Source organism: Lates calcarifer, linkage group LG21 (assembly GCF_001640805.2).
Source record: "Lates calcarifer isolate ASB-BC8 linkage group LG21, TLL_Latcal_v3, whole genome shotgun sequence".
Lineage (NCBI taxonomy): Eukaryota > Metazoa > Chordata > Actinopteri > Centropomidae > Lates > Lates calcarifer.
The window spans coordinates 26,070,457-26,084,632 of NC_066853.1; the positions used below are offsets into that span (position 1 = coordinate 26,070,457).

Consider the following 14,176-nt stretch of genomic DNA (forward strand, 5'->3'; position numbering starts at 1 on the left):
GGTGGGACAGTTTGACGTCCTGCTAGTGATCAAGCTGAAGAGGCAGAGGATCAATTACTGGGATCCTTTGACCCAGAGCAGCCTCTGACAGTCTGTGTGTTTGTGATGCCTTTATTTGTGGTGAGAAAGCTCAGAAAAATCAACTTACTTCCTCCTGCCATTTTTTTGCAATGTAATAATATTCACATTCTGAGTGGAAGTACCTGTGACAAAACCAACAGTTCAAAAAATATAATGTCCTGTGAATTAATCTCACGAAAAAATGGCCCCACTGTCCAAAGACCTGCAGACTATCTTCAGCTTGTGTTCAGTTACTGTCCATCAGTTTTTTAAAGAAAACAGACCTGTTGAAACTACAGTTCTCAAGCTGTTAATGCTGTTTACTCTTAATGCAGAGTCCTCCTTCAGTAATTTCAGCATGGAAAATAACACTTTGTTCTGCTAGACCTTTACTCTGAAACTGCACAGTCTGCACAGTGTGGCTATGCATGGGTGACCAACATGAAGTGTGTTAAAAGGTGCTGTTTCAGCCTCAAGGGAAGTTTCAGCGTTCCTTGTCATGGGAGGGATGAACACCATTCTTCCAAAAGATATTCCCTCATTTGATGTTTTGATGATGGAGTGCTGTCTAACATGTCAGTCTCTGATGACTGTAAAGGCCATAGCATATGATTCACATCCTTTTCTGATTCATCAACCCTTTGTGTCCTGCGTGGAAGCATGTGCATTCATTATGTTTCCCCCTCTTATTTTTTTTTTTAAGTTTCTCCTTTAATGTGTCACCCACCTTATTTTTTTTTAAGTTTCTCCTTTAATGTGTCACCCACCTGTAGGTTTGGCAATGCAGGACAATTAGTCACTTTATGTTAGAGTTGTATCACCTGAAAAATCTGTCTGAAGTCATTAAGTCTAATATTTTAAACAGCTAAACTATCTACCAGGAGGCAGAGAGGGTCTGACCAATAGAAATGCAGTTTGAAGAGATTTGTGTTTACAATGTTCTGATCAACAATCTGCCTTTTCTGTCATTTCAAGACAAAAACATTAGTTTCTACAAGAGAGAAGAGAAAAACTGTGAAAACAAGAGAAAACTGCAATGGAAATCACCTTACTCCAATGGCAGATTTTTAAAGTACATTTTATATAAAGATATATCTGAATAAGGCTAAATATGAGATCAAATTACTTGTAAAGATGGATGTTTGAATAGATGTGAGCACACTTGGATGAGTGGAACAGCTGCCAGGGCTCAGCCCTGAATTCTCAGACCTCTGACTGTGTCATCCCTCCTCTCTCTCTGGACTGGTGTGCTGTGACTACAGCATCTGCATAATGCATCCTGTGGTATTTGCCATGACTGGCTGTGGTTGTGGATGAAGGAAGCGGATGTCTGCCAGTCATCCAGTGCACAGTGTGACATTTGTTCCTCTTCAGTTGTCATGGGGACTCACTGATGTATTCAGTCTGCTGTTATTGAGGGTTTGTTTGGAGGGGCGTGACACTGCAAATCCAACCCTTGAAACCTCTCTCCATGAGTGACCGTTCCGCTCCTGTGAATTTACCACTTTCACGCCTCTTATTGTCTCATTTATCCTGCACCTGGACCACTGTGAGGACAGAGCTGCTGGATGGAACTTCAGGAGAAGAGGCTCACATTTTATCCAGCAACAGTACACACCCACACACACACACACACACACACACACACACACACACACAGGTTATCAAAGCTGCTTGTTAAACAGAGCAACACTGTTTGACAGCGTTAGTTTTAAAAGCCTAAGCAGGGTCAGGGACTGTAAATCTTTATCTTACAGTAAGCAGAACTCCCCATGCACAGACAGTATTAGTGATCAGGTGCTGGTTGGTTGCAGGAACATTTTAAGATCAGATCAGATCTAGCTTTATCTTACACTACAACAGCATTACTGTATCATTATGTAACAATGTTTATCTGCATTGTATATGACAGGGTCACGTAATGCAGATTATATGTTACTGATAAAAAATAAGAGTAGTAATTTATGTATCTAATATAAAACAATACAATTCTTCACACACAAAAACAATATAGATCAGCACTGGTTAAAATGTTTTTTTTAATAAAAACACATAAAAGACATAAAATAATGAAGAAACAATACAGAATTACAATTATAAAAAGGAATTGGACTTATCATTAACTGCATGGACGCCTTTACATAGAGAGACATACAGTAGATTTAAATGAGGACGTTGCCAGCCTGAGATCCTCATGCAGTAAACTATATAAATCATAGTCTATGTACTTTGTTAGGCTGCTCTCTGATGTGCTGACCCTCAGCCTCCTCAAGTAATTATTCCTTATTTCACATTTATTGTGGTAATAGTTTTTGTTGTCAAATCAAGATTTTTCAGTGTAATGTGAGAATTGAACACCAGTCCAGGGTTATAAGCATAGTCTCACTGGATTACAACAACATAAATGCATTTAAGCAAAGAGATAAAAGGAGCCCTGAAGAAATGCTTAGTCCATCAAAGACAATCTACTGCTGTTTCTCTGAGCATTATTTTATGAATAAATACTTAAATTAAAATTTACACTGCACCTTGTAATGTAATACTAAGAGAACTGTGGTATGTAGTGTGTGCGCTTCTGTATCCACCTACGTAGTGCCCCACACCAATGAGGGCCCAGGGTGTGGCTCTGCTGCCCCGTAGTGGACTGACTGAAGACATCTTCTCTGCAGTGACATCACCCTGCAGCTATAACAATGACTTTTCCAGCCAATCAATAGCTCATCATTTATAGTTAACACAGGATGACTTTGGGTCCTGGAAAAAGTGTGTGAGTCTCAAGACATTTGAACACATTTCCTATTCATGTCCCCAATTTTCTGTGTGTGCAGCAGTGCTGTGCTCAGAGAGTGACCAGTCTACAGATGAATGTGATGAGCTGCATTAAACCTAAACAGGCTGACTTAAGGTTTCAGTGCTTCAAAGTGATAATCCATCAGATATAAATATCTTTATCACACATGCTATAAAACAATACTTAATAATACTTAATACAATTTCTGATACTATAATCTGACATATATCATAGATGCCTGAGTCTTGACTCTGACTGGCAGCCCACTCAGCAAATGATATAATTGTGTTTGACTCCTATGTTGTTTATCCACACAATAAGGGAACATTTTCATAGAGTTGTAGAGGCTTAAGTAAAACTGAAAAGGTAAAACAGGTTATCAGTAGGATAAAATATCTGAAAGCTAAAGTCATATTTCTTCCAGAGACATTTAAGCTAGCTGAAGAAGCTGCTGTTAAAAGAAGCTGTTAGAAGATGGCCAAGTCAAATGTTCTCAGCATCCCTCTGTGTTAATGATATTAATATACAGTCACAATGAAAATTTGGATACTATTGATTTTCTTCAATTCAGAAACAAGTGCAAAATCCTAAACGAGAGTGATACTGAAGGCATAATGAATCCATTTAAAATTGTATTATCATTACAAATCCATCAAATGAAAATGTATGTGGAAATAGCTTAATGTTTGATCATTTAATGAGCACATGGGTATTCTTATTCATTGTTTGTGTGGTGTGTTAAAATACAGGCATTTTGAAATTTTCAAATGAAAAAAAAAAAAAAAAAAAATAGCTCTGACCCGTCAGGGCATGGACACAGGACCTCTGAGGGTGTCCTGTGGTGTCTGGCACCCTGTGGATTGCAGGTTGGGGTGTCTATAGATCTGGCTTGTTCTAGAGCATCCACAGATGCTGGATCAGATTGGAGAGATTGGAGTTTGGAGTCCAGGTCAACACCTTGGGCTCTTTGTCATGTTCCTCGACACATTTCTGAGCAGTTTTTGTGGTGTGGTGGGAGCACTGTCCCCCTGGGGGAGGCCCCTGCCATTAGGTAGTGTTTTTGCCATGTGGGTGTTCGGGGGTCAGCACCAGTGCTGAGGGCCAGAAAGAGTTTGACCAAGTCTGACTGTCTGTGGGCAATTAGATAGACAGTGTTTGGGAACTGCTGGGGACAGTGGTGTTAAATGTACTGTAGTCAATGAAAAGACTTCTTACATATGTCCCTTTCTGGTCAAGGTGTGTCAGTGCTATGTGGAGGGCTGTGATGATGGCATCTTCTGTGGACCTGTTTGTTCTTTAAGTGTACTGGTACTGGTCAAGATTAGGTGGAAAGGTGGCCTTGATGTGCCTCAAGATGAGTCTCTCAAACACTTAGTAAGGATAGGGGTGAGTAGCTGATCAACAACTAGAGCATGAAGAATACTTTACAGGCTCCTAAAACCTAGTTTCTTTATCAGCTTCTTAAAAAGGATGATGTCCCACACCGCTCACTGCTCTGTCATTGGTCGACCTAGCACAAACAGTGGTGGTGAGCAGGGCACATTCATAGATCCAGAATTTCTCTGAGTTGGTAAGTATAGATGTCCTCACATTTCAGAGATTTTTTGACGTATTATGTGGGAAAACCATGTTAGACAAAATATTTATCACAGCATAGTATTATTACATACTTTACAATGTGTGTGGAGGGAAACTTCAATAATTGAAAACATTTTTTTTTTTAACAATGTCAGTTGTTATTTTTAGGAAAATTGAAAGAAATGATGATTTCCTTCAATGTTGCATCAAAAGATGCAAGAATCAAGTCTGTTTTAATCCAGGCTGATGAGAACAGTTCCAGAGCTGTTTTTAATGTCAACCATCCTTTAAACCCTCACAGTTTTAGTTGTTGTCACACTCACAGTAATAAGAGTGGATCTTATACTAAAAGTGTGAAAAGATCAAAGATTGTCATGGTCACGTCATACATCAGTGTCTCCTGTCCTAATCATCTCTACCTGTCTCAGTTTACACCAATTTCCCCAAAGGAACTTAAAGACTTTCTGTGGCCCTGTGGACATTCCTCCTCCAAAATCTCTCTGCACTGTGTCTGATGTTATTGCCCACCAGTTGCTTATTACGGTTAATTTATCTTTAACCCAGTCCACTTGTCCACAGTGAGCATAATCCATGAAGCAATTATGCCACGTTCATAATAAATTCAGCAAATGTAATATGTACTATAAATGCCAGGCTTTTTAAAGCCAGAGAAAAAGCATAACAGATTATTTTTAACTTGCATGTGCAAAGTGTGAAATACACAGTGAATGAAACTGCTGATAACAACTGCAGTTGGCCTATCAAATGTGAACAAAGACACATGATCTTTCACATTCTGCACCACCTGCCTATAGTAGTACAGCTGTCCATCAAAGTGAATGGCATGCTGTGTCTTATCATAAGTGATGGAAAAGGAAAAACAATTACTCTGCTTTGACGCACAGTCTACGTGATGATGAGATATCATTGTGACAGCACTGTCTTTGTGCCAGAGGACAAAGACACTGAGGAACTCAAAGGAATCAAGCTCTATTTTTATTTTCATTTCTTTTTTCAAATGCATAACTACAAAAAATATATTTTATTATATCCAGACAGTTAAATGGGAACATACTGGAGAAAAGGCAAGTAATTTCATCTGTAAGTAATTAAAATGGATCTCTATTTGCTAAACATGTTAAAGATAAGGCATGAATCACTGCTGAACTAAACACCTCAATGTAACATGTACTTTTACTGAGAATCCTTAAACATTAAGCCACAGAAACACAATAGGAAGGACCAGCAGGCTTTTAAAATGCAAAACTCCATTATGAGGAGTATTTTACCCCCGTTCATTGACGTAGTTAGCATAGATCAGCTGACTGTGATCAGGCAGGGGACAAACAACAGATTGCTTGGCCACTGCACCATAAAACCTGCCCCTGAGCAAGGCTGGTTACCAACAAGGTGAAGCATACAACTGCCCAGGGGCCCCAGACTCGCTGTCAGATTCTGGTAATTTAATCATTTGCTAATTTGTTATGGATTTTCACCACTAAACTGGGTCTTGTCTGACTCAAAATCTGCATTCATGTCTGTTCTGTTTTAGGTTATACAGTGCTATAGTTTTGATTCCTAAATACAGTTGTGCTAAATGAATTTACCACAGAAGGACTGGATCACTTCATATGCATGTCAGCACTGGCTACTGCTCAGTGTTTGGGTCTCTGTGCATACACCCATCAGCCACAACATTAAAACCAGTAACCAGTTTTTATGTTGTAGCTGATTGGTGTATAGTGAAGGGAGGAGATTTTGGAGATACATAATGGCACAAAAGAGCATTTTTGCTACAGGCGTCTCCAACAGATTAATCTGGTCCTGTCTGTCTGTATCAGAAAACATGATCTGGCCTGTTCTACTGCCAGTAAAATAATATATACCAGATTATTAAAAAAACCTTTCCTCTAAGTATGATATGATATGATATAAAAAATGACTTCCAGGAAAAACTGGACTAAAACCTGCCTGTAACCAAAACCATCCATTCCAAAACAAAGAGGAATTTTGCTAGAGAGACAGGCAGAGTTTGTGTTTCCCATTAAAGCCTTCAGGACCACTGGAAGCAGACAGCAGTGTGCTCCTCTTTTCTGATTGCTTTGCTCAGTCTCTTCTCCTGTGTGTTCATTAGGGAGGGGGCTGTGGCCCAGACTGGCTATCAACTGCAGGATTGCTTTCTCTCTCACTGTGACACAATCAGCCATTCCATTAAGCTGACAGTATCATCTCCCCAGCTTTGTGCAGGTGCGGGAAAGAGATGGACAGTTTTCCTTGTGAAAGGCGAGATGTCAACACCAGTCATCTCATCAGGGAGGATGAAAACCTATACCACATCTGTTGTGTTGCTCGTAGGACTGGTTAAAGCTGGAGGAAACATTCTCTAGTTCAAGATTGTGAAAAATGTATTATGACCATTTTCCACTCAATACATTTTGTCAAGGTTAACGAGTGTGTTGTTTAGAAAAGCTGCAATTTTTTCGTAAAGGTAAAATGCTCATAAACATAATATAGCAGCATGTGTATACACACACACACACACACACACACACACACACACACACACACACACACACACACACACACACACACAAACATTCTTCAGCCAAGTAGAGTCACTGTGAGATTAAAGACACTGAGTAAATTTAATTTCACATTTCATTTCCATACAGTTACATACTTTCACATATGTGTGTGTGTGTGTGTGTGTGTGTGTGTATATTAACAGTGATCCTGTGGGTTTACATCAAAGTGCCATCGGTCTAGGAGACATGAAGCCAGCATTCAAACCAGAGAGCAGTTCTTGGTGTTGGCTGAGGTCCCTGACAGCCATGTCATGACTCGGTGGTTGCAATAAACACATTTTCTAGAGATGTCCATCACTTCCACAGGAGGAACAAAAGAAGAACCACAGCAGTCACACATCACATCATGTGTGGAGAACCTGCAGCTCATCCAGTCGTTCTTGAGCAGCTTATGGTGTGTGTGCGTGTGTGGTGTGGTCCGTTGCGTCATTGTCGTCCTTACCAGCAGCCCGCTGCTCTGACAACATGTCTGTCAGCTTTAGATTGAGCAATGGATCCCTAGGCTTTGCTGACCCCTGCAGGATAAAAGTAGCACTGTGATCATGTGTTTAAAACTGCAGTGATGGCCATCTGCTACCAACAAGAGGAGATTTAACTAGCTAACACTGAGTTAAACAGATTTTTATTAAATAATGATGTTCACTCATATTCACATTTTTCCCCCACCGCTGATGATCCTGTCATTGATGTTATTGTATGACAGTCCTATTTGGTACTTAGACTTTTAGCAAGACTCACAGGAGCTCCTCTCCTTCTCAGCACAATGCCCTCTGCGAGTAAAGCCTTCGCAGTCTCCTCAAACAGAGCAGAGTCATTCAGCTTGCTGTGCCTCTTTAACTCTGTGTACTTGTCAACAAACCTATGAGAGAAAAAGAGTGTAATAGTAATAGTAAATAGTAATAGTAGTATCACACAGTAATTATAAAACACAAACTTTTTTCCCCAAACCATACACTTGGTGTGTTATTGCTACAGATTCTGCCACTACAAAAACCACACATTCAGCCCCATTATTTAAATTGTCTTTGACATTTGAATCTTCTCTTTCTACCTGGCAGTTTCCTTCATGATCGTATGCTATTTTTTTTTTTCTTTTCAGAAAATGCTGCCAAACATACCTCTGACATGTAGAAACAAAGTTGGATTTGGAGAGATCAATGGGCCAAGTACCGGCCACATACTGCTCATAGAACTTCCTGAAAGGCAGACATGTTTTGCGTGAGTGGAGCATCCAAAAATATCTCACAATATGTGTAACATTCAAACATTTCTTGGAGATCCAGATAAGTTTGAGTAAAATGGCAAATTTCATATATACTTCATAAACAAAAATCTTATTACACTTTTCAAGCAATGAGTCAGCTATTAGTCTTTATGTGTTACTATGATTTTTCAGCTGTAGGAATGCTCTGATATTAAACTGACTGAAATAGTATCATTTGTTGTTTTGATGATGGTGGTAGAGACCTCTGTCTAACACGTCAGTCCAAAATCTCCCATAGGTGTTCAACTGAGCTGAGATCTGGTGACTGTAAAAGCCACAGCATATGATTCACATCATTTTCATACTCATCAAACCATTCAGTGACCCCTCAGCCACTATGGATGGGAGCATTGCCATCCTGTCCATCCATTCATTTTTCATTTGTTTTCCTTTCATTCATCTGTATAACATTAATGCAGATGGGTAACACCAGCAGGTGAGATATCACACAGAAAAGGACATTATTTTATAGTCAATCTTCAATCTATAGTTTGTTGTGAAGATTACTTGGGTTCTTTTCACTGATAACTATAACTATACATCAGAGAGGTCTGACAAATTACCACACACCAGATTCATATATTATTTTTGCAATATCTACAAAGTAAGCATGTAGGTGGTAAAAGAGCACAATGTTCATGTTACAGTGGTGAGTAGTTTACTTACGCTCTGACTTCATCCTCTCTGTAAAAGATTTCAGGCACATTGTCCTGCTTCTTGGTCCCGAGTCTGGTATGTGGCTTCACATAAAGCGGCTCCCTCTTTGGTGGAAAAGCCTGGTAAACATCATACCAGATGGGTTTCTCTGTTGGCTTTATGACTCCAGAGCGCATCAGATCTCGGACCCTGCCAATCAGGACATAACACAACTGATGAGCTCAGTGGCATTTGACAGTGCTATGTACACAGAGGTAAATAATTCATTTAAAAACTCCAAGCACGGTTGATTTTTGTAGAGCTATTCAGGGGTAATGTTTTGGTCTCAGATGCATAAAACCTCTAAGTGGCAGTTTTGGCAGTTTCATACAGTTTTGCTCCTTGAATTACAAGGAACTATATTTCATAGTCAATATATACTAACTACAGCACTTTGATTTCTGTTAGTTCTGACTTTAAACTTCATTACTCTAAGCTCAGTCTGCCTTTAGGATCATTTCCAACACCACCTCGGACACTTTTTCTTACTGCAAAGCACGTAAACACAACTTGCCTGTGATGTTACTATACTGTGCATCTGCCCTGCTGTTCTCTTGAAAGAAACATCTGTTACCATCTGTTCGTTCAGGCTGTGTTTTATATGGTATCTGACTTTATTGCCAGTCAGTGTTACCTGAGAAGTAACCAGACTTGACATTACTGTTCTGACGTAGCGGAACGACAGCTAATAATGCTACTGATAGCATCGCAGCTACAGCACCTATGTGATTAAATTCACTGGTTTCTGACTCGTGAAACCGCCCTGTTTACTCAGAGTAAGCAACACGTGTGCTGTGCATACCAGCACCGTTGGTTTTGCTCATAGTCAGATATGTAACAAGCAATAATACAATGTCCTTCAGGCCACTGGGGCTTTACCTGATACGAAAATGTTAATATGCACTGTTAGCTGCCAAGCTACCGCACGCTTATGAATACAAACAGCGTCTAATGCTGCTGTCTTACCGGATGAATACAGTCCCGAACCGCTCTAGTCTGCTGCCCGCCATGTTTCCATCGACAGAGGTCAGACTGTTTGTCCCCACGCAAATACAAGACATCCGGTTTTTTCAGAATAAAAGTGAAAAGTGTGAGTCTGGTGTGTCAGTCCAAATGCAATTTACTTAGCGGCTGTTTACATCAACAGGTAGATCAAACCAGTAATGTATGAATGAAAGTTTTTCTCAGACAAAAAATAACAGGCGGTAATTTACATTTATTTATCACAAATATGCAAATGATTTCTGGTGTGGGTGGTTACACTGCGAAACTTTCCTACACTTTCTCACACATTCTCATTTATTTGAGTATTGTATTCTGAACTGTCAAAAAATTTAAATAGGCCTACAGATGCAATGACATTTTTATATATTGTCATTGTCTTGGTTTTTCTGAGGTTTCTTAAACATTGTGGCAATATGTCTGTAATTCTTAGAGTTTTAAACTTTAATTGTGAAGGCCACATGCCTGAACCGGAAACTATAACTTCAGATTATTCTTGCCAGTGATTTTAATTTGAGGTTTGAATAACTTCCGGTAAGCTCTTCCTCTCCTTCATTTTATTAAACGTTTCGACCTATCTGTTGATCTAAAAGGAAACCAATATGTTATCTTCACTTTCATTGTCAGACTAATGTTAAACTTTTTTAATGGACAAATACAATTTTACCAGACAGAGACATTTCCATTTGTTTTACAAACACAGAGACAGACATTCATATATCCATAAATCCAGGTTTTATTTTGAAATCAGAATTGTTTTTAATATGGCACCACAATTAAGAATGTAAATTGAAAAAAATGTAGATAAGAAGTAATTCATTAGCAATTCTTAGAAGTTCAATTTAAATTTTTCTTAAGGTGTTTTTTCTTTAATATTGAGTAGTATTAATAAATTAATACATTTTATATTTAGTATCATTACTTTGAGTAACATATTGTATACATATTGTTTTGTTGTTTTTGTTGTGTGCGTGAATGTTTTAACATTTTAATGAACTTCTGGTTAGGCCAAAGACAGTGTTCCACCTTTGCACACAGTAAGGCTTTACTCTACTCTACTCCACTCAAAGCAGTGACAAATAATATTTACTTATATATATATATTGATTGTAGTTATTATTGATATACAGAGGTCTCACTCTCAATGAGCAGGAATCAGAAGGAGCTCTTGGGGCATTTTCTTCCCTTTTCAGTTCATCCATGCATTATTATGGGATATACCCTTTTATTTATTATTTGATTATTAGGATCCATGTTTGCAATGTTTTTTATTTGTGTCCAGTAATAGAGGCAGATTGCTACTTTACAAGTGGCCAACAAGTCCTGAAACAAATATAGTAGTATAATTTAATGTAGTGAAATCCAAAAGCTGACACTTTGTCTGTGTAATAATAATCAGTGTAGTTTTGTCTTTACAAAGTCAAATAGAATTTTAAAAATGTTGTTTTATATGTGATGACAGAGACAGTGCAGCACAGATGTTCCCTCAGCCTGTGAAATTAAAATCCTGTCTGTATCCTCTGAGATTATTAGGACATATTTGGCGTTCATCTTAACTATAACAAATAAATAGGTCAGTAAAGATTCTTCACAGGAACACTGGAAATGTAATCTTTACAATCTTTAATAACTAACAATATATTTATTTTTTCCCCCAGATTTAAGCAAAGACCAAAGACTTTACTGAATAATTCAATATTTCTCTCAGAGGAACTGAGATCTGTCCTGTGTCCTCTGCCACTCAACTAATAACAATAGTCTTACCAACAATGAAGATGTCCTGCAAATAATTTGTCTCAATATCTTCACATAAAACTTGGAAGAAAGAGATTTTCTCATCACACTGGACAGTTTATCTAAATTTAAGCTTAACTGAATAATTACTGTACAGTGTTTCTTTACATTGCAAATGTTTTTTAAAATGTAAATAATCAAGTGACTCTAAAACTAAAGTAGTCCCATAAGACAAATTTCTACTGAGTATAAACCAATTATAAACCAATTATTTTGGTTCTTATAGCAAATATGAAGGGCAAAATTTTATACTCATTATTCAGTGGGCAAATTTGGTACCAATTGATCAAGCCCTGAGCCACATTCATAAGTATGGCATTTAACACATTTAACACTTATGATGTAGATGGCGCCATCTACTGGGAAAATAATTTATAGAATTCAGATGAGAAACTATCTGTTCAAGGGGTCCTACACAGTCAGTGTATTATTGTAATGAACTGAAAGGAAATCAGTATATAATCTCTTCAAATGTAGAACAAAAATTGACTTGGGGTAACTGGTCGTAGTTTCATTCTCTTTTATCTGATTAATGGTGTTCATTTTTACATGATGACTTTAGGAAATACAAAAAATTCTGCTCTGCTTCCTCTGGCCACTGTTTCCAGGACCTGATGAAAGCTCACTCTCCCCACCTTTACAGATCTAATCTAAGCTCTCTTGTATATTAATCATCTCTATTTTGTCTGGCGATACTTGAGAAAATGATTACCTCCAAACTTCTAAAGTACTTTGCTTATTTGTATTTGAATGGCTCCCAGTTTGAACAAGAGACTTTTATCTCTCCATATGTATTCCCAACATTAATCTTTATGTGCAGTGAGAGAACCATAAATTACTATACCACTGAGAGCTTCAAAAGCTCATATTACTTGAACCTGAATACAAATTTAAAAACCCACCAGTCAAATGTATTCTGTGAATTTGAATATGACAAATAACCTATAAGATGGTTATAGCAGCAAACATAAAATGGCCACTGACAAGCTGAACTTGGTTACAGGCCACTTCTTTTTACATATACTGTTCCTCTTGTCATTTAAAATCCACTGATGAAGGCCTGTGCAGCCATTTTGTCATTTCATGCTGTCTTTAGGTCAGGCAACATTTTCAATTTGGCCTCTCTGACAGACTGAGATAAATCTTTGGCAAAGCAGAGCTTTTAGTCGAGCATCAAGGGACAGTTTTTTGCAGATCTTCTAAAAGCATTTCTGTAGGTTGACACTGTTCTATGAGTTTCTTAGCGCAGAGTACAGAAACACAGCTGACACCAGAGAGTCAATGCTTTTTGACTGGGCAGTCATTGTCTAATTATATTCAGGTGTAAAGACAAGATCAAAATACATTAAATGTGTGACTATTTAAAGTGAAGTATTGATCTGTTTTTCTGTGACGTTAATTTGCTATGGCCAGTTTTATCGAGCAGTTCCTCTATACTTTTAGCACATAATTAGTCCTCTGTGGATCAGACTTGTTTTTCCAGCATATCCCACAGATGCTCAAGCAGATTGAGATCTGGGGAATCTGATGGCCAAGTCAACACTCTTCAACTCTTGGAACTTGTTGTGTTTCTAAAACTATTCCTGGACAGATTTTACCGAGTGGCAGGAGAATTGTCCTGCTGAAAGTAGCCACAATGGTATTCTCCTTCAGGGGACACTTGATCTGCAGCAATGTTTACATGGTACGTGTTAAAGTAACATCCACATGAATACCAGGACTAAGGTTTCCCAATAGAACAGAGCATCACACTGCCTCTGCTGACTTGCCTTCTTCCCATAGTGCAGCTTTGTGCTGTAGCTCTCCTGTGGGACCACACAGGCCAGCTTTTGCTCTGCATGTACAATAGTGAGCCTTGGGGTGCCCATGCCCATTTGCTGTCTTAAATATCCCAGGCCTTAACAGGTGGCATGGTAATGACAAGAGGAATGAGATCACAGTTTCAAGCAGGGTATAATCCATGGCTGGACCTGAGAAGAGCTCAGACATCAGGAGCTCAGAGCTGCTCCTTTGCGTTTAAAGGAGTCCAGTGAGGTGGTTTGGGCTTCTGATGAAGATGCGCCTTGGGTGGAGGAGAGGAGATCCTGCAGTATCCAGCAAGCACTGGAGAGCTGGCATGGGAATGCTTCAGGATTCCCCAGGAGGAACTGGAGGACACTGCTGAGGAGAGAGACATTTGAACGACGTTGCCAGTATGACCAGGCCTCAGATAAGTAAATGAAAATAGATAGATTGAATGGAATTAAAAAAATATAGTCATGCCAGTCTTTTCCTTTAAGAGGAAGTAAAAAGAGAAAACTAGTTCAAGGGGTTGTACAGTAACATAACCGAAAATAAACTACTGTATATTAACACAGTGCAGAGAAAAGCTAATTGATCATACAACAAAGGGCGAGATGAAAAAGT

At 38.6% G+C, this 14,176-nt stretch overlaps 1 protein-coding gene across 2 annotated transcripts; it reads right to left on the reverse strand.

The window, feature by feature from the left end:
- Positions 1-7,050: 7,050 nt before the first annotated feature.
- Positions 7,051-10,025, reverse strand: mrps23 (mitochondrial ribosomal protein S23). Of its 2 annotated transcripts, none has more exons than XR_007808880.1 (5): positions 9,941-9,999; positions 8,945-9,124; positions 8,133-8,210; positions 7,668-7,873; positions 7,051-7,529 (listed from the first exon to the last, which is right to left on the reverse strand). XR_007808880.1 is itself a non-coding variant. In XM_018701490.1 (5 exons), exons 1-5 carry the CDS (start codon positions 9,982-9,984, stop codon positions 7,404-7,406), a joined length of 549 nt encoding a protein of 182 aa, XP_018557006.1. In that variant the 5' UTR covers positions 9,985-10,025; the 3' UTR covers positions 7,051-7,403. The 2 variants fall into 2 exon arrangements, 1 of the variants encoding a protein (XP_018557006.1); XM_018701490.1 differs by having other exon boundaries at positions 7,753-7,873; positions 9,941-10,025.
- Between the last annotated feature and the right edge of the window lie 4,151 nt (positions 10,026-14,176).

Excerpts from the sequence above, each read along its gene's own strand:
- mrps23 (XM_018701490.1), bottom strand. The coding sequence starts at position 9,984 with ATGGCGGGCAGCAGACTAGAGCGGTTCGGGACTGTATTCATCCG. Across the intron at positions 8,211-8,944 it reads AGAGAGGATGAAGTCAGAGC|GAAGTTCTATGAGCAGTATG; the intron begins GTAAGTAAACTA and ends TCTGCCTTTCAG. Across the intron at positions 7,874-8,132 it reads TTTGTTTCTACATGTCAGAG|GTTTGTTGACAAGTACACAG; the intron begins GTATGTTTGGCA and ends TTTCTCTCATAG.